This window comes from Orussus abietinus, unplaced genomic scaffold, assembly GCF_000612105.2.
Source record: "Orussus abietinus isolate OABI.00-Male unplaced genomic scaffold, Oabi_2.0 scaffold223, whole genome shotgun sequence".
Taxonomy (NCBI): domain Eukaryota; kingdom Metazoa; phylum Arthropoda; class Insecta; order Hymenoptera; family Orussidae; genus Orussus; species Orussus abietinus.
In genome coordinates, this window is record NW_019394382.1 from 36685 (window position 1) to 59281 (window position 22597).

Consider the following 22597-nt stretch of genomic DNA (forward strand, 5'->3'; position numbering starts at 1 on the left):
GTCAAAGTTTCCGACGTTTCGGTCAAATTCTCTCGAAAGAAAGTCTCTTATTCGGATCGACTGATTTAAGGGGGGGTTTCACTTCACCTTAGATCTTCGCCCGGTACTCGACGTCGTTTCTTCCTGAAAGCCTCGTGAGACTCGTAGATAAAAAAGGTAGGGTAAAAAATGCTCGACGAGAGATCGTCCCGAAGTATCGTTTCACGCGGGGGTTCCGCAGCGGGTCCGATACGGAGGAGGCCACGAGGCCTCAAACCGCAACGCTCGATGCGCTCGCAGAAGCTACGGAGTACTCTCGGCAGGAGTACCGCCGGTTTTTGATTACTATAGTAAGCGATGCGAATCGATGCTTTCAGCACCGGCGAGCTGGCCACCAGCTGGTACATCTTGCTCTCCGGCTCCGTATTCATCGACGGGTCCATGTTTCTACCCCGCTCAAGGTAAGCCGCCACCTTTTATTTCGCCCCTCTCCTGCCTTCTTTCCGCGGCGATCCGCAATTCCCCGCACAGGACTCGGATCTCCATTCCGCACTCTATCCTCCGATTCACGCTCGAGCTGATCCCTCGTTCCTCTTGGCATTAAAGTGAGGTGAAACACGTCGAGGAACTTGATCGACGTCGGTAAAGAAGATTTTTATAAATACCTACGTCGCCGACGTTCGTTTTTATATCGACAGCTCTGTCGAATTATATTGGGTATTGTACCAAATGGCATACCTCCACCTGTCGTTTTTGTAGATTAATTATAAAGAAATCGAAGTAGAACTCCAGAAATCCTCTGGATTCATGCTTTCTGGGGCCCTAATTGACTGCAGAGGGACCCCCTGCGCCATTTGTGATTTCCAGGTCAATTAAATTTTCACTCCGAGACCTCGTATTCCTATCGTTTTAGCATAGAAGCGCATAGGACACTTTTTTCTATCTTTATCCCGTTCAAATACGAGTTTACCGATTACCGGAGTGTTCAAAATTGTCGTAAAATTGTCCTGACCCTTTCGTATCTCATATCAGAGCCTTCGATAATTGTATATTAATTGAGATATGAGAGCTCGACGCCATTTTGGGTCTGGCCTGGGCTAAGTTAAACATTTTTTTTTTTCCAAAAATCCATATTTTTAATCTGTCAGGACAATTCTTAGCTGATCACGAGTCATGTGTCAAAGTTTCGGATACTTTGATCCAATATCCTTAAAAAAAAAAAAAAAAAAGTGTATTCGAATCGACTGATTTGAAGAGGGTTTCACATCACCTTAACTTCTTCACCTACAATATCGTGTGAGAGACGTGGTATGTCAATCGGGTCAAACGTGAAAAAAAACGTGTGAGAGCGTGGTATGTCAATCGGGCCAAAAATAAACAAGACGTATGAGAGACGCGTGAGACTGAACGTTCAGCCAAACCGTGGAATGGCCCGATGTATGACCAACATTTTTCTTGTTCATGGCACGCGCTATTGGAATTGAAATCGTAAGGCAAGGGGTTAACGAGCGAAATCAGTCTCTGTTTCCCGGTCTTGGTCTTGATCTTCAAGATACGTGGACCAAGATCCAGACCCGAGCATATTTGGAAGATCAAGACCAAGACGAACTTTGCTCGTCGCCAAATGCAGTCCGTGGAGCGACAAAGGGGGCAGAAGAATCCTCCAGTTTGCGAGGTCCAGCTTTGGTCGACGACCCGTTCGCCTCCTAGGAGAGACCGTCAGACTAATATCCGTTAAACGGCAACCCGAGCATCGTTCCGGGACGGACGTTCCCCGGGTGATTCAGCCCCGACGGGAATTTCTCGACCTACGAGGCGTGGCGCGACCTAACCTAATTCCGCCGCTCCAGGAGTCGGGCCGACCTCGCTCCCTTGGTAGCCGTCGACCCCGGTTTGCCGCCTTCGGGGTTAATAATCCCCCCTCCTTTATCGACCTCCATCCGAAAGAAGTACAAACATCGAATTCCGCCGAGGTCCATCAAATTTCCGCTCTCTCTCTCTCCACCTCTCTCATTTCCGTTTCTCGGCGCACGTCGCCTCCCTTTTATCCGCTCCCTTTACTGACGCGACCTATTCTACCCTGAAAAAAATGTACAACTGGAGGCGAATACATTTTAGTCATATATGAACCTAGGAGAGTTTTACTTATTTGTAGTTTTCGTTTGGTTGAAAGTATTTCACATTTAATTCCCTTTTATCCGCTCCCTTTACTGACGCGATCTATTCTACCCTGAGAAAAATGTACAACTGGAGGCGAATACATTTTAGTCATATATGTGCCCATAATTATGAAAGTGGTCTGTCATATATTTTTTGTTTCGAAATTACATTGAATTAATTTCGTTTCAAATAGTACGGCGTGAAATAACTGATAACTCATTTTTTTTTTTTTAATTTTGACTTAGACCACTTTCATAATTATTGGCACATATGAACCTAGGAAAGTTTTACTTATTTCTACATTTTTCGTTTGGTTGAAAGTATCTCACTTTTAATTCCCGTAAAGAAATAATTATTTACCCATTGAAACTTTCACTTGAGTCTACGATGTCTGATTAAAATATTCAATTAAAGTGTTATAAAATTATATATACATTTTTTTTTATCAGTGCACCATTCCGATCACTGTTGTAGGTTTTCTACGGGTTTTCCAATACTCGATCCGAAAGAAAAGGGTTACCGAGTTACCGCCAAACTGAAGTTCTCGGATAAAATCATGTTTCAAAATTCTGAATACTTAAGTAAAATAATGAACAATTCATAGCATTGTTTTTTTAGTTTCTTAGCATTTAAAGACTACGGATAAAGGTCTTTTAACGCGAAATGCGGGGCACGAGTATTGGACTTAAAATGAGAATTCTTGACCACGTCAAATCCACGGGAGACTACTTAAACTGATTTATTGCTGCAGATTTGAAACGAATCTACCGACATGAAAAAAAGAAAAGAAAAGAAAACTAGAAAACTATGTTTGGCACTGCATCGTCCGTTCTCTCGTTTGCCAAAAACGCGAAGAGGTACGTGCTTGGAATGCCAAAATCCGATGGGCTAAAATCAAGAAGATTTTCCGAACGGTAGTAAAACTTTGGAATTTCCACGAGGTTTCCTCAACGTCTAAAGTACAAAGTTAAAAGACTCCTTTTCGAGGATGCATCTCAATCAAGCACGTGGTCTGGGACACGAGTTCTAAACTCGCGGGCCTATTTTCGAACCTTTTCGAACTCGTTGGGAGTTGGATTTTATCAGCAGCTGCGATAAATCCTTTCAGAGAATCTACCTGCATCGTCCTCGACCCAACGATTCCATCGATCAATCCTTTCGGCGAATGCAATCGAACGAGTCAACGGGCGCGGCGTATCTCAAACGTCAAAACGAGCCCTGCCGTAAAGTTGGGCTTTCGAGTCCGCCTCTGCTCTCGGTACTCTTTCCGTCCTCGTCGCTCCCGCGGTACCCGCATCCGACCCTCTCTTTCCATCTCTCCCCGTCGTGCCTCGCGTGGCGCGACCTAACCTAATTCGACCGCCTCGGCTCTCCGCATCCCCTTTGCGATAAATCCCGACTAATCGGGGCCCGCCTAGAGTTCGAAAACTTTCGGTCAAATTAAATCGGAGAACGTAACAACGAGAACACCGTATCGTACCGACAGGCCGGGGGCTTATAAGATTCGTCATCAGTATTTATTTCGAAGTTTCACCGATGCATTCCCGCATACATTAAATTCCAGGGTCGGAATTATGAAGAATGGCATAGAGATCATTTTTTATCATTCTGATCATTTTTGCGATACTTAGGAAGGTCGTAACGATTCCAAGGTAGAATCCATCAATCGTGTCGATTGAACGCAGGTAAAAGTTATCGAAGGTATAATAGAAAAAAAAAAAAAATCAGGTAATGTTAATTATGACAATATCTTTGACATTCGTTGAAAGGGCCGTTATCTTATTACGTCCGTGAATGACAAAACGCAGAAATTTAAGACCATTGACACCGACGTATCAATTAGGGTGCGTTGAAATTATTCGAAGTCGTGATTTTATAATTATCTCGGTATAATATTAATATATTATTCGGGAAAAATCTCTTATCGTCTTCGAGGTAACGTGGCGCCTTCAAAGCCTTAGGCCCGCCCTCGATAGTCCTCCCTCGAAGGGAGCCACGAGCAGGAAAGAAGCGTAAGCCTCGAAACGCCTCAATTTTCGCATCCATTAAAACTCGAAACCGGGGCGTGGTGCGATGCCCGCTCTTTCGGGCTCTCTCGGTCCTCGCAGCCTCCCGGCTGCACTCGCTCGGTCTCTCTCGCACCGCCGAGCCGCGCATCGCGCCGCGACCCTTTCCCCGGCGCCGAAGTTGCCCGAGGCGCGCCGAGTCCTGCCGAGTCCTGCCGAGGCCCGGTGGTGGGGGAAGCCCGATCGCGAGGGACGGAGACGGCGCGCCGCGGGCAGAGTCGGCGAGTGCGAGCGAGACGGCGCCACGGGAGGGGGCCGGAGTGCGACGAGGACGCGCGAGCGATCGTAAATTGAAAAAGGGTCGCCGGAGCGAGGAGGACCCACCGGCGCGCCGGGGGACGGTGAGGGGGGGCCGCGGAGAGCGGTGGAAACTCACCTCGACTTTCTCGGTGAGTATCGCGGCGACCGGCGAGCGGGGCGATCACCGTAGTCGACTTATCGCGACCGCCAGTCTTCCGCTGCCCGGAAGCCACCACTCGTCGCGGTCGGCAGTTCTCGCGAGAGGACCGAGGAAGAGCGTCGAGATGCGGTCCGTCCAGGAGGCGGCCCGGCGGTCCTAGAGGACGAAGCCAGGTAGGGCCGGGGTCCCGTTCGACGACGCCCAGGCGTCGCGCCTTCTCGGTCCGCGTTCCAGCACCCGGGAGGACTCGGGCCTCGCCCGGAGAGCGTCTCTCGTGCCGCGGCGCGAGGAACTCGTTTCGCCGGGTGGCGCGCATACCGAATGTCCACGGCGAGCAGTGACCCGTGAATAAAAGCCGGCCGAGGGCCGAGACGTCGATACCTGCGAGTCTCGCGGGACTTCAACGGGGAGTGCCCCGGAGGTGGGAAACCAGACCAGAGACCGTCGCGGGGTCTCTCGTCGACCGAAGAGGAAAACTCCGGAAGGAAACCGCCACCGGCTCGCAGCTTTCTCTTCCGGGTTTCGGACCGACCCCGAGGAACCTGGAGGTCGTCTCGATTGCGGAACTCCGTGCGAGCAATTATTGCGATTCCGCGGGATACGGAGCTTTATGGTGGATTCCTAACGCCGGGGAAATTCCTTGAGCGAACGCCTCGGGAGGACCCACGCTTTGTTTACGAAGAGCGATACCATTGTCCGGAAACGCGAGAAGGTCGTCGCTCGAGTGGTCCGTTGTGGACGTGATCGGGAGGCTTTCCGGAACTGGAAGGTCCTTTTAGCGGCGAGGTTTTTTGGAAAAAGGACGATTACTCGAAAGTATCGGCTGCTTCGAGGATACGTTAAGAGAGGTCGCGTCAATTAACGGAATTCCAATCCGTCGACGGGTTCATAAAAACCGTTGCGAGACTCCGAAACGAGCCCGGTCGTTTCGCGTCCTCTAAGAGGTGCGGAAACTGCATAATTAGGCGCCGTGAAGACGACGCGTCTCCTTCGGGGATGAGCATCGACCGACGGGGATAAAAAGTGCATCCCGGTCTGGGGAGATCCAAGGATCGGGGCTTGATATAAACGGAGAGGATCCCGAGGATCTAACACCGGCAAACTGGATGCCACCGACGGCTCTTCACCTCCCCCGCCCCCGCCCGACATCACCGTCACCCAGGATGAACGGTGAGACATTTTCTATTTCCGAGCGAAACTGAATTTTCGTTACGACGGTGCTTTCTACGGGATTCTCGGAGACTGGTTATACCCCAGAAAAATTATTCCCGCTCGTAATAAAATACTTCACTTGCCTCGGGAAACGCGTTGCGCTGGAATATGCGCCGGGGAAATTTATTTCCTGCTTATACCGTCCACTAGGATAACGCTTTTTATTCGTGGTCGTGATATTCCCAGTCAGAATATCGAATCTTGCTCGATTGATCTAGGAGTAACATCCTTTTTTTTTTAGGATATCCCTGAACATTTTGTTCTTCAAGCAATTATATTTTTATCGCTAATGGTGCGATTATCATTGTAGGAAGAGGGAAACATTTTTGGCAATGTTGATCTTAGCTAAGTTCACTGGGATAACGCCTTTTATTCATGGTTGTGATATTCCCAGCGAGAATATCGAATCTTGCTCGATTGATCTAGGAGTAACATTTTTTTTTTGGATATCCCTGAAAATGTTGTTTTTCAAGACTCATATTGTTATCACTAATGGTGCGATTATCATGGCAGGAAGAGGGAAATGTTTTTTTTGGCAATGTTGACCTTAGCTAAGTGCGCAAATTCCATTTTATCTGTGCGAGTATCGAAACTATCACTCTTTGAAAATTTTGATTAATGGGATATCACCCTGAGCGAAAAAAAAAATCACGTTTTAGGAAAAAAGAAATTCTTCCGTCAAGCATATTTTCATCGCTGGCTGCTATCAACAAAATAAGTTATAGGGTCGATCGAATGAAATTAATAAAAATTTCGAGCAATTATCAGTTTTCTTTTATCTCGGTTTAGCTCCACCGAGTTCTTGTTCGTTACTGTGTACATTTTCTTCACATAAGTATCTTAGAATTAAAGGTTAATTAGCTTCAATGAGGGGGAATAACTGCAAATAAATTGTGCTGGATTGTTTTCAAGTGTTTCGCGTTCGCCGAGGCAAGTGAAATATCTCTCTGCGTGGTGTACATATAATTGGTAACAATATTTTGAAAATTGCGGAAAAAGTGGCGGTGGGGTAAAACCTCTCTGTGCGCGAGTGCTTTGGAAATTGCAAAGAAAGTGCCGTTTATCCGCACGTTTGCGTAATTTTTTTATTATCGCATACAAATAAGCAATCTTGGAGAAATTCTGCTCCGTTAGCATCGAGATGCAATTAGCGGCTTCAAGTAGGAAACTCTGCCTCAATTCGTGAGAGCTTGTAGGTCGATCGAATATTATTTCCAGACCGAATTATTGACTCTTATTTCGTTCCCCCCTTAAATGGCATTCCCTAGAATCCTTTTATACCCCGTATAAATGGGGAGGAACGAAGGGAAAAAGTCATATTGATTAATTTTCCAAAAGTTAACGAGCTATTCATACTTTCCATGTGTGGCTAATTCGGGTGGGTGGATTGCAAGGACACGAGAGTAATTTTCGGTGGGAAATCAGTCCCGATTAATTTAAATCGAGCCTTTGGCGGGAGTAAAAAGTGTTCGGAAAACATGTTTATTGAAGTTTGGTCGGTTTGAAGGGAACGCGAAGGTTTTCTGAGGCTTTTAAGGAATGTACCCTGTAATGTTATGCCGGGCATGTCAGCTCGCGGGACAAGTATAATTCATGAGGTGACGTCCGCTTTTATGTCGGAGCTTGACTTTCCTGCATATTTTCCGAACAACTGCGAAATCCATTTTTGCGACGTCTCATCGGGATTTCTTCCCCTCGGTAACATTCCGGAGGGGGCAGGAATGCCGATGAAACTCGGGGAATGCTTCTCGAGATACTTCTTACGTCGCCGTTCCGCCCTGAAGCGGCATTAATTCAGGCTTAATTTATGCGCAAGATCAGCCCTGATGAGCCTGAATTAAAGTAGCAGACATTTAAGGCTGCCTTTTATTTCTCCTCTTCGGTCTTCAACGGCCCATTCATCCCAACTAGTCATTTCCGAAGGGCTCGTGTTTGCGAACGAATCTGCATTTAAGGTGATGCGAAAGTGGCGTAGAAGAGGTTTTCTTTATAATACTTTTCTCCCAACTCGGTTTATCGAATAGTTTGAAACTTTACAACGTGAATAGGGAGAGTATAAAGAAGGTCCTGAAACTCGTGAAATTTCAATTTTTTTTCAAATTTGTTTATAGGAATTTTGAAAATAGTTTATAATGAATGAAAAAAGATTCAGGATAGACCAAGTCATGATTAGCGTTTCCTTTTCTAATTTAATCATATTACATTGTAATACATAAGTGTCGAATCTCATTTGAATAATTTCTTTTTTTTTTAATTTCAAATTTCTTCCCGTGAAATATATTTTTTTTTGACAAAGCGTCAACGTTATTGTCTACCAAAAGTTCTTACAACTGTACCCGAATTTCGTTACCGTACTTGAGAGGTTACTTCATTTCAAGAATATTATTGCTTTTCATAATATGAAATGTATTATTTGAATATGATGCTCTCTATAACATAATAAAGGGTGGGGGGTAAACGGGGTGTAATCGTCTCGTTGAATAAGTATTCCACGAGTGTTGGCAAGCCGTACGCGTTCCTTCCACCTGGGTGCCGTTTTGCATCGAGGAACGGGAATTCGCTCCTCGTTGGCAAAGTCTCGGGGAAGCGGTCCGTTTTTCTTTTTTCTTTTTTCGGTATGCACGTCGGCAAAGCTGGCCTCGTACGTACCGACAAGAGGGCCGGTTACGATCGGTGACCCGATTCCTCGACGCGTCCCGTGAAACGTCGCCGGCGAGGAGCCTCCGCTTTGCGATTACGTTTTTATCGGAACTTCCAGTAGACCGAGTGTCGGGAATAGTCCCGAGAATGTGCGGAAAAATTTCCCTATTCGAAACTTCATTCCCATCCGCGAGTACGAGCCGAGGTAAAGGAGGTGGAACGTTATCACTACGAGCCGTGACATGGGCCAGTACCTAACAGGGATGGCGATGTACCACTGTTTGAAAAGAATAACTTTTCAAATCGTATGTTTAGAAATTGGCAAAAATATTCCTTCCTTCCGTAGGTGTATATCGTGTCATGTTTAGATACCGGGGAATATCTTACAGCCGGCTGTGATAACGTTTAACAGCATTTTTTTTTTTTCGGAGCATGTTGCACTGGTTCGTATGTCAAATTTGCAACGCCTAGAAATATCGGGGGTAAGCACACCAAGTGATGTGAGAAAGGCTTATCGGTCGGAGTAACGAATGATAAGAGATATTTCAGTAATATTTGAACAAGAAATTGAATTTTTATTGCGTCCTCATCTGGGCTACGGTAATGAGTGCACGAATGTAGGATTCATTTCTTACCTTTAATTCTTGAGGATGGAATTTTAACAGCCACGGATATATTTAGCGTTATTGTTAGTGCACTTGGGTTTTATCGGAACGGTATGTGACCGTCAACGTCATCGTCAACGTCAACCTTGTGAATCATAAGCGTATATCTGGCATTCCGAACGCCTTTAAAGCTCTCTTTACCCATTTCCGACGTCGGCCTTCTAATTGCCATTTTAATCTAAAAAATACTCCCGTTTCCTCACCTCGGTACTTCCTATTTATCCGCAGGTTATCACGGTAATGCGTCTATTCGCGATAACGTTTACTCGTCCTTGAGTATAATTCTCAACGTAGACTATAAAAGACTTCAACATGAATATAAATGTTCGTAACGAGACGCGCCAGCTTGAGCATTCAAAACGGCATTACCACCAAAAAGGGTATAGTTGAATCATATTTTATCTACCTCGATTAAATGTCTCAGCGCTTTTTATATCACCTTAAGAGGATATGAAAGAGTCAGCCTATATATATCCAAGATATCAAATCGTGAGGGAAAGTATTCTCCGAATAGGGTGTACCGACTCGTTTCAAATTTTCCCACGGGAATATGGAGGCCCTAAAGTAGGTCCTGAAACTCATGAAACTTCATATTTCATACCAAAATTGATTTACTTATCATGGACTAGAATCAACATGGCGGGGTCTGCGCACATTTTCAATTCAATATAAATATGAATCTCCGTAATGGACGCGCCATCTTATGTTACCACTTGCGTATTCAAAACGGCATTACCACCAAAAAGGGCATAGTTAACATTTATTATATCTACCTTTATTTAATGTCTCGGCGTCTTTCGTATCATCTTAACGTCGAGCCAGGGTGCGGCCGCAATGCGGAGGTTCCGCCGTGTTTTTGGCTCGCGGTCCGGGAGAGAGGTGACTCATCCTCCTTTTCGGCGGGGAGGGCTCTCGGAAAGGGGATGTCACCCGGGTCGCCTCGGCGGCGCCGGGCTGGTCGTAATCGGTGACCCGGAGCCGGAATCTCGGGAAATGGCCCCGGGGTGCCGTTTTCCACGCTTTCGCGATCGGCTTTTCATCGGAGTTTCCGGAAGGCGAGTCCTCCCTCCTTCGGGAATCCCGTGGCCCCCTCCCTCCCTCCCCCCCTCGCCGATTATCCCGATATATACCGGCCATCGGTCAATTTTTCTAGTCGTCGGTGCAAAAGGAATTATTGATTTCCCATCGGTGAAACTAACCGAGCGCATGCTTTACCTCGGTGGGTCGTGGCCTCGGACCCCCACGTGCACGCGTGAGTGCGCGCGCGGGCCGCGACTCGCGTGTGTCGCGACGAGGGGACGAGCGCGCGACCCCCGTGCGGACGTGCACGCGGAAAGATAATTCACGGTCACGGGGGGAAAATGAGTTTGACATGCTCCAGATAGTGCGAACGCTTGAATGTGGGCCAGCTAAATCTTTTTATGGAAATGTGCCGGGATGGCGGGAAGAAACTGTTGATTCGCCGCTGACCTATTGGGTTGATGCATAAGTAATGGCGCAGTTTTACACGTGATGGTTACGCGGTAAAAATGACATTACTTATGCATCGACTTGATGTATACTGACTGGATAGCTGGATACCCTGGAACATGGCGGGACGTTTCGAAGCGACGTTGTCTCGTTAGGGGCACGTATACTAATGGTGTAGTATTTGCGCATGCGTATAAACAATGCGTCCTTCAAGTGTAGGTAGGACAAGAGACGTGAAATTAATTTACTGGGAGGATATAATTGTCGGTTTTGTTGAAACGTGGAAATTAATCGGTAATTAATGTAGGTTTGATAATTGTATTTTCACGAAGATATTGGTTCTTTTCGGAGCAATTAATTAGCAATAAATTCTGGTATATAATTCATCGATGAACGTTTACTTAATTAAGTGGATGTTTAAAAATGGAAAACGCCTACCACCTTAGGGGTTGTGCAAAAAATGTTCTAAATTAGATTCTTCTTGGAGCAATTAATTAGCAATTAATTCCCACGTGAGGAAATAGTTCGATTCTCCCATGTTTTTCATGTTTCTGTCCTGCGATCAGCACTAGGGGTGGCGATTCACCCCTTTGGGGGTGAGCAAAAAAAATTGAAATTAGGTTTTTGTGCGAGCAATTAATTAGCAATAAATTCTGGTATATAATTCATTCACTTAATGAAGTGGATGTTTAGAAATGGAAAACCCCGTCTTCCCGCTACGTGTCCCCGAAGATGATGCTTCTGAAATTGACTACAATATACATGTCTCGCAACCATAAGCGTGGAAACACGTACACGCGATGCCCATCGATTCGCGATGTCCTAAGCGTCATATCGAGGAACAGACTCGTCGAGATAAGCTCACCGCAGAAATGTCTAAACGTTCTTCGAAGGTTCCTGGCCGACGAGGCGGCGGGTAGAAAAATGTTCCGCTCGTCCTGGGAACCAAAGGGACGAGGCGAAGGAGCGATCGTTAATCCCGGGGGGGATTTCTTTTTCCCGTGGCACGCATACGCGGGGGCAAATACTTTGCGCCGTGATTAGTCGGGCGGGAAAAAGTGTAAGAAATTGGTTTACGGCCCTGTCCCCCCCCTCGGCGAGGGGAGGGAAACTTCGTCCTCGGCTCGTCACACGGCAACAAAACGCGGCTTCATTAGCCTCGCGATTACGGCGCATCGCCTCGTCAACGCCCGTTAAGAGCGCGGCCCCTCTCGATCACTTTTATTCCACGGTCCGTGGCGGCGATTATTATAAACCGGCGTTATTAGGAGCGGATTACCCCACGAGGTTTCTCCGCTAATGGGCCGGGAGGCAGTAAAGGGAAATAAGGGTTTTTGCCAGGTGAAACGCCCCGTCGCCCGGGAGTCTTTAAGGGGACGTGAAAGTGGAATCCGAGAAGTCAGTCGTTCGTGAAACTTTCTTCTACGAACCGAGTGTACCGAGTCGTTTAAAACCTTACAATGTGAATATAGAGGCCCTAAGGTAGTTCCTGAAACTCAGGGATTTCATTTTTTATCAAAAATTTTGAAAGTATGTATATGTATATAAACAAATTTTTGTAAAAATTGAAATTTTATGGGCGTCAGGACCTTTCTTCACAGCTTTCTTCACGTTGTCAGGTTTGAAACGACTCGGTACACTCAGTTCGGAGAAAAGTTTCATAAAGGAGACCTCTTCACGGCACTTTCGCATCACCTTAACACTTTGGCTACTAAGAGCGCCTAAAGGCGCCTGACGTTTGGTCCAATATTGCCTGCACGGTCAGACGAATTTCGCCCATATGTCGAATTAGCTCCGCTTTTAAAGGGTTAATTAGATCTCCACTTCCGCGTCGAAATGTCCTATAATCCCTCAAAAAAACTGCCCTACCTACCGACCTAGATAATTTTAGGTAAGTGTTTAATTTCTCCCTTTTTCTGGAAAGATTGATAATGACCTCTTAAAGTGAAAATCTTTTTAATGATGCTTCGAGTCTCTTTTTCTGGATTATGATGGAAAGGGTGGCTTTTTAAATCTCTCAGTTTCTGTCATGCCTTTGAATAATGACGTCCATCCTGACGTCATGATTTTATTCAACGGGGAAAAAATTTAATGATAATCAATTTGCAATTGCATATTGCAATTCATACAATTGATAATATTTTCCAATTGCATATTGCAATTGATAATATTTTGCAATTGTATATTACAATTGATAATATTTTGCAATTGTATATTACAATTGTTAATATTTTGCAATTGTCTCTTTTTTTTAAAGACAGGCTTCTTGCTGCAACGGTCTGCATAATTGAGTAAAACGGGTGGATGGGAATCTCAAAAGCGATGACGGATTTTGATCGATAATTTCCCGGCGACCCTTTCTTCGAGTGAATTACTGATCACTGACCGATCGTGTACACATGTAGGTACTCCATCCGTTAGCTATTTGACGTACCCCAAGTACATGTGTATTCCGTGCACAGTATGTAGCTTTTGCAGGCTCGTTGGCGTGAAAACTGTACGCTGGAAGTATATACGTACTTGATACATATTCCACTACGAACGTGTACCTTCGCTCCACCATCTAAACATTAAAATTACGATTCAACGTTTGCAGGGGGAAACAGAGCGGTACTTTTTACTGCACAGGGGGAAAGGTACGATAAAAAGTTCCCCCGTATATTTGTTTTATCATGCCGCTGGACAAAAATCCTATTTACGTTTTTTTCCCGGAAAATGCCCCTCGATTACAGAGTTTTTATGAAACTGTGCCATTTTCTTTCTCTCTCTCCCAGGGCCAAATTACCCCAAGAAAAAAGAAAAAAAAAGAGTTACTTGGCTCAAAGGAACGCATTGCTGCAATAAAATCCTGCGATTAAATGCGTCCAAAGAAATAGTAAGAGTAATGAAAATTCATTTAAATCAACGATATAATTTTCCTTGTCAAGAAAATAATTGTTTCTAACCTTTATATATGATTCAGGCAACAATATATATTTATTTATTTTTTATTTCATGCCTTATAGCAACAAATTGAAATAGGTTAATAAAGACAAAAATGACTTCAATGCAGGTGACGATGAAACTTTTAAATCGAAATCTAATAATCTTGCATTGGGAAGGTTTGCTCGGTGTTGTGGATTTTGTTGTTAGTCGTGGACGAGGTCAAGGGTAATTGTTGGGTCAGGTCGTCGACAGGAGGACGAGAATTCTCTTCAGGGTCAAGTTCGCTGAGTAATCGACAGAACGTCCTGCATACCCAGTGAAGACAGTTTTTATTTTATTTTATTTTTTGTTCAACAAGTTTTTCCTTCATACCAAGATTTACGCTCTACCTGACTGAAATTCGTTCGTTATCTCCGTTCTTCTCTGTCGGATGAGGTCACGAGGCAAAATTCGCAAAACGAATTTCAATGGTCTAACGGGCTTTACACGAGTCTAATAATCAATGACATCTACTCCGAGCTTGGTATATCCTCCCTCGATAGATCGAATAATCATTGAAGGGAAAAACGGGGACAAGAAGAGGGATGACGCGAGGTCGGGTTGCGTCCGCCAAAGTGACGCGAGTCATTGACGTCAGACAGAGACACCGGGGTAATTGCGTAAATATGAGACGCACTTCTAATGTCAGGAGTACATCTCCCCGAGAATTAAAGGGGACGTCTTGCGCGGTACATCTTTCCGGGAGGAAAGTTCCCGGGAAGATGTTTTTATGGAAATATTCTTATCCGCCTGTTGCAAATTAATTCTTATTAATTAATCTTATTCGCTTCTTTTCCTCCGTCGGGATTAATTTTTTATCCTCGCTCTTTCTCATCGGGAGAGGTTTCATTTGTCGCGCGAAAATCTAGGGGAGGCCGAGGTCAATTTTCTAACAACTTTTGACACTTTTAATCCTGTATTTGACAGGAACGGATTTTCACGCTTAATACTGGGTACATATATTAATCGAACCTTTCACTAGAAGATGGCTTTTAGGTTTCGTCGCTTTATGGGTTCATGGAAAATTGGCAAGTTTGTTTTTGGTATTTTATCTTTGTTACAATTGCTACCGATCTAGGGGGCGAAATCGAGGTGGAAATCAAGTTTTCCCCGAGAGAAAAGGAACATGGGACCTGTCCGACTCGTCCAACTCCGAGTCTTTCTTTTACACGTTTCATGGCTGGTGAACGGGTTCGGTTGGGTCCGATGAAACGCGACGGGAGAGTGGAGGAATCGGGCCACTGGATCAGGCCGACGAGTAGTCATATTCCGTTCTCGAAATGCAGGTAAAAAGGGTTAATCGTGCCACCTTGGACAATTGGCTGGTCGTTTTGGAAGGTACCGAGTCGGCATTGCGGGCATAAGCTGGTTACGTCGGCTCGTTAGAAAATATACGATATTAGTTAAATATATGGAAAATTTTAAATAGGACAGATATTTTGGGCTACTGGGGTAGCGTCGAGGTTACGGCCCGACACCGGGGTCGCGAATTGGGTATCCGGTTGGTTATCCAGGAGAACTCGCAAGCAGGAAACGAGTCCGATATCGAGTTTGGCATCGAGTTTGGTATCGATGGACCCGGTTCCCAAGAGTAGGTCCAGCTCTCCGGAGCTTCTCTCGCTTTCTCTTCGACGAGCCCTCCTCTCTCTTTCTCCGTTTCTCCGCTCTACCGTCGCGTCGCATGCCGGCAAAAGAGGAACGAAGCTTCCGGCGTTTCCGCCGTTAGGTACGACTTTCCGTCTCGCGGGAGACACGCCAACGGGCGGCTCTTCCTGGCCCTCGGTATCCGTTGGACCGGAAATTCAAGCAAAAGTGGGCCCGTCACCCTCGGCGAGTCTAATTACACGGAACTCGGGGGGGACACGAACCACTTTCCGGTGACTTTTGTCGTAGGACCGTGATTCTCTCTGACTTGGATATAGGGCGCAAATCGGGGAACCGAGTGTTGCGAAAATGTTTAATCCACTTTTGCCGGTACTACTCGCAAATGAAATGGTGGGCGCGTGGCCACTGTTAGGAGCGAAACTCACTCTTTCATTTTTTATTTCACTTCAAACGTCCGATAAGAGTCAGCCTATATATCTATCCGAGAAGTCAAATCGTTGGGGAAAGTAATCTAAATTGGGTTTTCTTCCGAATTCTATTAGGAAATTCAAGCAAAAGTGGGCCCGTCACCCTCGGCGAGTCTAATTACACGGAACTCGGGGGGACACGAACCACTTTCCGGTGACTTTTGTCGTAGGACCGTGATTCTCTCTGACTTGGATATAGGGCGCAAATCGGGGAACCGAGTGTCGCGAAAATGTTTAATCCACTTTTGCCGGTACTACTCGCAAATGAAACAATGGACGCGTGGCCGCTGTTAGGACTGAAACTCATTCTTTTATTTTTTATTTCACTTGAAACGTCAGATAATTAAGAGGATATGAAAAAGTCAGCCTATATGTGCCCATAATTATGAAAGTGGTCTAAGTCATATATTTTTTGTTTCGAAATTACATTGAATTAATTTCGTTTGCAATAATATGGCGTGAAATAACTGATAAACTCATTTTTTTTTAAATTTTGACTTGGACCACTTTCATAATTATGGGCACATATATCTATCCGAGAAGTCAAATCGTTGGGGAAAGTAATCCAAATTGGGTTTTCTTCCTAATTCTATTTTCACAATAGAAATACCCATATGCACGGAATGCGAGTAAAAACGCTCCCTGTTAGGAAAGACAATTTCCGACAGGTTTTCAAGAAATCCTCCCAACGTCAAACCACTCATACAAGGTCTTACGAAATCCGCGACCTATCCTGGTAATTCTAAAATTCATTAAATTCATTAACACGTTCCGTGCCACGTGTACCACCGATAATACGCGTTAACCCCTGGTGGTACACGGCATGGCACGGAACGTGTTAACGCGTATTATCGGTGGTACACGTGGCACGGAACGTGTTAACGTATATAATAAAATCTAATCAGGCAAACTCCAGCGGACCTAAAATCATCCAAGTTAAAAGGTACAACATCTACTTCCGGTACGTCTCCGCCGGTAATGAGGTGTCTCCGATGACGCGATGCTAAAGAAACGTAAAAAAATAAATAAAAAAAGAATTTTTGTTGATATTTATCGGTAAAGGTGATGCCGGGTTTAGAGAGAAGGTCTTCGGTTAGAGGAAGCGAGCCGGAAGACGTTCGCTTCCCCCCTCGGCGTCGGCTGCATCGATGGCGTCGCGAGTTACCGAGTACTCGCGTGTACTCTAATTGCAGCAAGTTTAAAGGTCCTCCTGGTATCTTCGGGCGGTACTCACCGTCGACGCAGCCACTCGTCGCGCCCACGCGAGTCGGTTCGCTCCGAGTCCTCCGAGGTACCCGGAGGAGAACCGACGCCTCTCGTCGGCACCACGTGGGGCGATTCACGAACGAGATAGATAGGCGGATAGGTGCTCGAAGCGGGAGTCGAGGACAGGTAATCTCCCGGCGCGGCACGGAGCTGCCAGGGTGCACCCGAGGAATGCACTCGATAGCCTTGGCTCATACGACAGGTTTGGGTGGACGCGCCGAGCTCCAAAGGCAGGAAAACTCTTGACCGAGATGCAACCTCGTCGAGTTTTAAGGTGAAGGCAAACACCTCGAGGAACTTGATCGACGTCGGTAAAGAAGATTTTCATAAATACTTACGTTGCCGGCGTTGGAATTTATATTGACAGCTGGGTCGAATTTATATTCGGTAGTGTACTAAATGACATACTCCACCTGTCGTTTACGTGCAATAATTACAAAGAAATCCAAGTAAATCTCCAGAAATCTGACGCCACTTTCGCGTCACCTTAAGAAATTTGTAGCGAAAGTGCCCCGATTCATTGCTAAGGTATCAAATTGGTAATTCCACTCCACCCTCTTGTTCGTATTTTTATTGATAGCTGGGTCGAATTATATTCGGTATTGTACTAAATGGCATACACCACATGTCGTTTTCGTGAAATAATTATAAAGAAATCTAAGTAAAACTCCAGAAATTCGACGCCACTTTAGCGTCACCTTAAGAAATTTGTAGCGAAAGTGCCCCGATTCATTGCTAAGGTATCAAATTGGTGATTCCACTCCACCCTTAGGTGCTCCAATTAAGTGGTTGGACGTTTGTAGGGGCGCACCGCTGCGCTCGCGGTTATCGCTGCGCTCGCGGTTATCGCTGCGCTCTCCTTCTAGGATGTATTAAAAAATTCGTAGCGAAAGTGCCCCAATTCATTGCTAAGGTATCAAATTGGTGATTCCACTCCACCCTTGGGTGCTCAGATTAAATGGTTGGACGTTTGTAGGGGCGCACCGCTGCGCTCGGGGTTATCGCTGCACTCTCCTCCGAGGGTCCGTCGCTCGTCCGCGGTGCACTCGCGATTGGCACTCAGTGCTCGGTACTCGGACGCGTGTTTACTCTCGTGGTCGAGGAGGGCTCGGCCATTGTTTTTCGGGTGCGTTCGGTCGGGTTTGCCGAGAGTCTCGCCGCTGGTGCGCCTCTTTGTGCCGCTGCCGCAGCGGGCCCTCGCGTTTGCCCTCGTAGAAATGTTTGCGCCTCCACTCCCCCGAGGACGTCTCTCGAAGGCTTTTGTCTCGTTCGAGTGGCTGCCGCCTGCACGCCGGGAATTATATGGAATTACGGGGAAGCGGAAGTGCATGGAGAACCCTCTTTAATCGTTCGCCACGGCGTCCTTTGCGATACGGTGTCGACTCGTTGGGCCGGCCCTTGGGAAAATGACTTCGGGACGAGTCTTTCCGTCCCTTCGAACCGTTTACTCGGTTTTACTCCTTTACTCGCCACGAGGCGTGTCCTGATATTGCCCCCTCGCTCCCGTTAAGGTGATATGTGCCCATAATTATGAAAGTGGTCTAAGTCATATATTTTTTGTTTCGAAATTACATTGAATTAATTTCGTTTGAAATAATATGGCGTGAAATAACTGATAAACTCATTTTTTTTTTTTTCATTTTGACTTAGACCACTTTCATAATTATGGGCACATATGATAGGGTCATTATATACATGAGAAGCCAAATCGTTGGTTAAAGTATTCTCCGAACTGGGTGTACCGATTCGTTTGAAATTCCACTACGTGAATATCGAGGTCCTAAAACCCATGAAATTTCATTTTTCATACAAAATTTAGTTACTTATCATGGACTAGAACCAACGTGGCGTGGTCCGGGCACGTTTTCGATGTTTTAGGATCCTTGGAGGCTTAAAATAGAAAATGAAGAGTTTAAGGACCTAGCTCGAACAATTTGGAATACCGTAGAAATGGAATATTACAGAGTCAGATGGGAAAATATGGAAAATACTATTATCAATTATTGCGAGAGAATGCTGGCTTATCTCGGGGCTAACACGGGTTTTTAGAGCAAACATTTAGTTGCGGCTAAACGTCACAGATGGCGACGTTGGCCCTTAATAGTCGTTAGAATAATGAATTCACGGGATTTCGATAGTTGTACGTCGATCTCTTTATCCTTACTTTACCAGAATGGCATATGGAACCCTTCAGTTCGTATAATTCTCAACGTAGACTGTAAAAGACTTTAATATAAATATAAATGTCGGCAACGCGACGCGCCAGCTAATGTTCCCACTGTGAGTATTGATAATAACGTTACCGCCAAAAAGGATATAGATGATAGACGTGGATTAAATATTGTCGCCGACTTTGGTATCACCTTAAAGCTGCGCAAATTGTGCGCGACGAAACAATCGTGCGTCATCATTACACGAAAAAGAGAAATTAGACGACGCCCATCCCGTACACCACGCGCGGGCCCAAGAACGAGCTTCGCACCGTGACGAGCATCGAAGTCTCCTTTGATTCCTTTGAAATCGGGATGCAGCCGGGAATAATGAGGAAAAAGGACGATCAAGTCCTCGGAGGGGTTCGCAAGAATCGTCCTTTATCGACTTCTCGTTGCGTCCACCGTCGACCGCCGACATAAAACTCGGAAATTACGCGCAACATCCTGCAATAGGCCGTTACGTTTGGTGCTGATTAATTTAGACCTAGGGAAATTAATCAACGGAACTCGAGTTTCACGAAGTTAATTTTCATCGAATGCCCGTACATTCCCTGTTGAATATTAATTTGAAACGTTGGGTTTTCCCGTCCTGCGCCAAGAGTCCGGAAATTAAAAGTGGAAAACGATATCGCGTCGATAGAAATGATGTTTGCAAGCGCTACACATTTGATTGGCTGATCGAATACAGTCTGCTTATATTTCATATTTTAATTTAGCTGTACGTAAGCGTAGAAATGTTGAGACATTGCATGTACTCAATTTTCTTTCATATTTAATTTTAGTATTATTCGTATATTTTATATTTTATTTTAGTATGTTTCGTTCGTCATTGCGTCCTGCAAATTTGAGTTCCAAATGAGGACTCGTAAGCAATACCCTCGTGACTCGTTTCGTAACCTTCTGTACGGTGAATTTTATGCAAATCTGCATCACTTTGTATATCTGGGCGGGCATTACTTCATTTTATTCGTTGAATCTTCTCGAGCTCCTCCAACAGCGAAATTGCGCGACAAAGAAAACCCACGAAAGTGGGAGTGGCCCTCGCGGGCGTATATTAAAAAAGTTTTGCCCAGTGAAATGTCGGAGTTGCAAGCTTTTTTCCCGCCACCGGCGGTGCTGCAGCCGCGTGGAAATTTGCCCCGGTGCCGACGCGACCCTTTAACTTTGGACGGGTGCCATAACGAGAGATATCGACCCCCTGCTTGGCGACACGTATCACAGTCGCCGAAACACTCTTAGGAAGAATGTTAAACCCTCCCTGAGTCGATAAGTAAACGACGAGGCATTATGCTCCTTTTGGGGCCATTTAATACAATACTCAATATAATTCGACACGGTCGTCGATGTATGAAAACCAACATCAATAGTATAGGTATTTAGAAAAACTTCTTTTGCCGACATCGAACAAGTACCTCGACGTGTTTCACTTCACCTTAATAGTAATTAATTAATTAATTGCTGCTAGAAATACCAAATTTCAATTTTTATGCTCACCCCTAAAGGGGTACGTCACCACCCCTAGAGTCGGTAGCAGCATAGCAATATGAAAATGGTGGAAAAAGAATAATTTCATGACAGAAAATTATATTGATAATTAATTCCTCCTAAGAGTATCGTATTTCGAAATTTTTTCACACCCCCTAGGATTGTTTTCATAGGTTTTATATGAACTATCAGATATTATAGACGGAATATAGCGGCCCGCCAGCTGATATATATATATCAGCCTATATATATATAGGCTGATTCTTTCATATCACCTTAAAACCTGGAAAAATATCCACGGGAGGAAAGGTAATTTAATAAAAGATTCTTGTCCCTGGTCGCGACCAAGGGAGGGCGAAAGCAGTCCCCCTGCACCTGCAGGTGAGCTTCACCTGAACGCCCGAGTGACGTCAGAAAATCGCTCGATACGACCGATGTGATTCGACGACCAGGGAGATTCTCGTCGTTAAATTCTTTATCGCTGTCCTTCGCTTTCGAGTTCCGAAAGAGGACGTCGAGGTGCTCGTAAAATCTATCTCGACGCTTTCCATGCGCTCGCCGCCCTGTTAAAAAGAATCATAAAATTCATACACCTTCGATGCACAATGTTGTAGTAAAACCATAAATTCGATGCCTTAACAATGAATCACTACCCATCTATTGTGGAATTCTAAATAAGTTTCTAATGACATAGCGTCGTGTTATAATTTTATGAAATTGCGCACAGAAATTATAAATTTGATATTCGAAGGTTACTTGGTAAACCTCATTTATAATTTTTTTCTTTTTGTAAGCTCTTCATTTTATGGTTATTTACACAAGGTTATTTTTTAACGAATTTAGACAACAGGATGCAAAATGTATTGCTAGCATTGGCGGGAAGTTCCGTGGAGGTTTTTTTTCAGTTTGAAAAAATACTCGACGATATCGAAAGGGCTCCGATTTAAAATTATTCGATAATAGTGCGGAAGTTCGTTATAATTTTACACTTCATACGTTTTGATATTTTGTACAGTTGTGTATTAAGTTTATATCATGTGTGGGCGTCGTCTCTCATACGTGAAGTACATATGCATCCGCCGACGACGGGCGTCGCGACGTGTCGGGGAAAACTAATAAGGCCGTCGAAATAATTAATCCATGAAAGCGAGGAAGAAAGACTCGTCGTCGAGAAATCTTGGTCTTTCGTGGTACTCGAACCGGCTCTTCCGGCTTTTACGTGAACGCGCATAAACGAGAGATCGAGCGAAGAGTTGCACTTCTAGGCGCACTCCATGACGACGTCTCGAGGACTCTCCTTTTCTCTCGGCAGCTTTCCCACGGGAGTGGGAACGTCCATTGGATGTTTCCCATTGAGGGACACGGGATTTGGACGGGCTAGAAGCTAACTTTTAACCGCACGAGTTGACATAGCAGGGATCAAAAGAGAGCCATTCGTTGACCCCGTAAATTGAATTCGGCCGGTCGACGTATCGGGGGAAAAGGTATCAACGGGCTCCCGTAAAATCTCCCAATCTCTCTACTTTCCAATTTTGTAATATAGTTTTCCTTTATTCACACTTAATAACAGCTCATTTATACAGTTTATGCACATGCGGGCGTACGTGTAAATAACCAATCTTTTAAATGCAGGGCACATGTACATTAAATTTCCTACGGAATTTTACTATATCTTATTTTAGAAGATTTAAAGTTGGAAGTCTATTTGGAAATTTATTGTTAACCTTTTTTTACTCGTTCGCTTCTACCGACGTCGATTAAATTCCTCCGCGGGTTTCACTTAACCTTAAGGAAAGAGTGGAGTGTTGTAAAACGAAACGTCACGTTTGAAGTTCTTTAATTGCCATGCATCGGGTACAAAAGGCTCTTATACGGAATTGCGATTACTTCTGTCTTGGTCGGCACGCTCGGCGGGTCGGAAAAGCCGCGTTTCCTTGGTCCGCTGGAAAAGCTAGGAGCGAGACGAAATGCGCCGCCACGTGCGTTCGAGGACAAGTGCAGCGCC

At 45.1% G+C, this 22597-nt stretch overlaps 1 protein-coding gene across 9 annotated transcripts in view; it reads left to right on the forward strand.

Annotated features, from left to right (window-relative positions):
- Nucleotides 1-22597, forward strand: part of LOC105702741 (rap guanine nucleotide exchange factor 6) — a 142432-nt gene that overhangs the window by 32930 nt on the left and 86905 nt on the right. For 8 of the 9 annotated variants that reach the window (XM_012430544.2, XM_012430549.1, XM_012430552.1 and 5 more), the window contains exon 4: nucleotides 357-440. In XM_012430544.2, coding sequence (XP_012285967.1) covers nucleotides 357-440 — 84 coding nt within the window. Of the gene's footprint in view, nucleotides 1-356; nucleotides 441-5662; nucleotides 5776-22597 lie in introns of those variants that run through there. The other variant, XM_023432103.1, reaches the window with a different exon arrangement.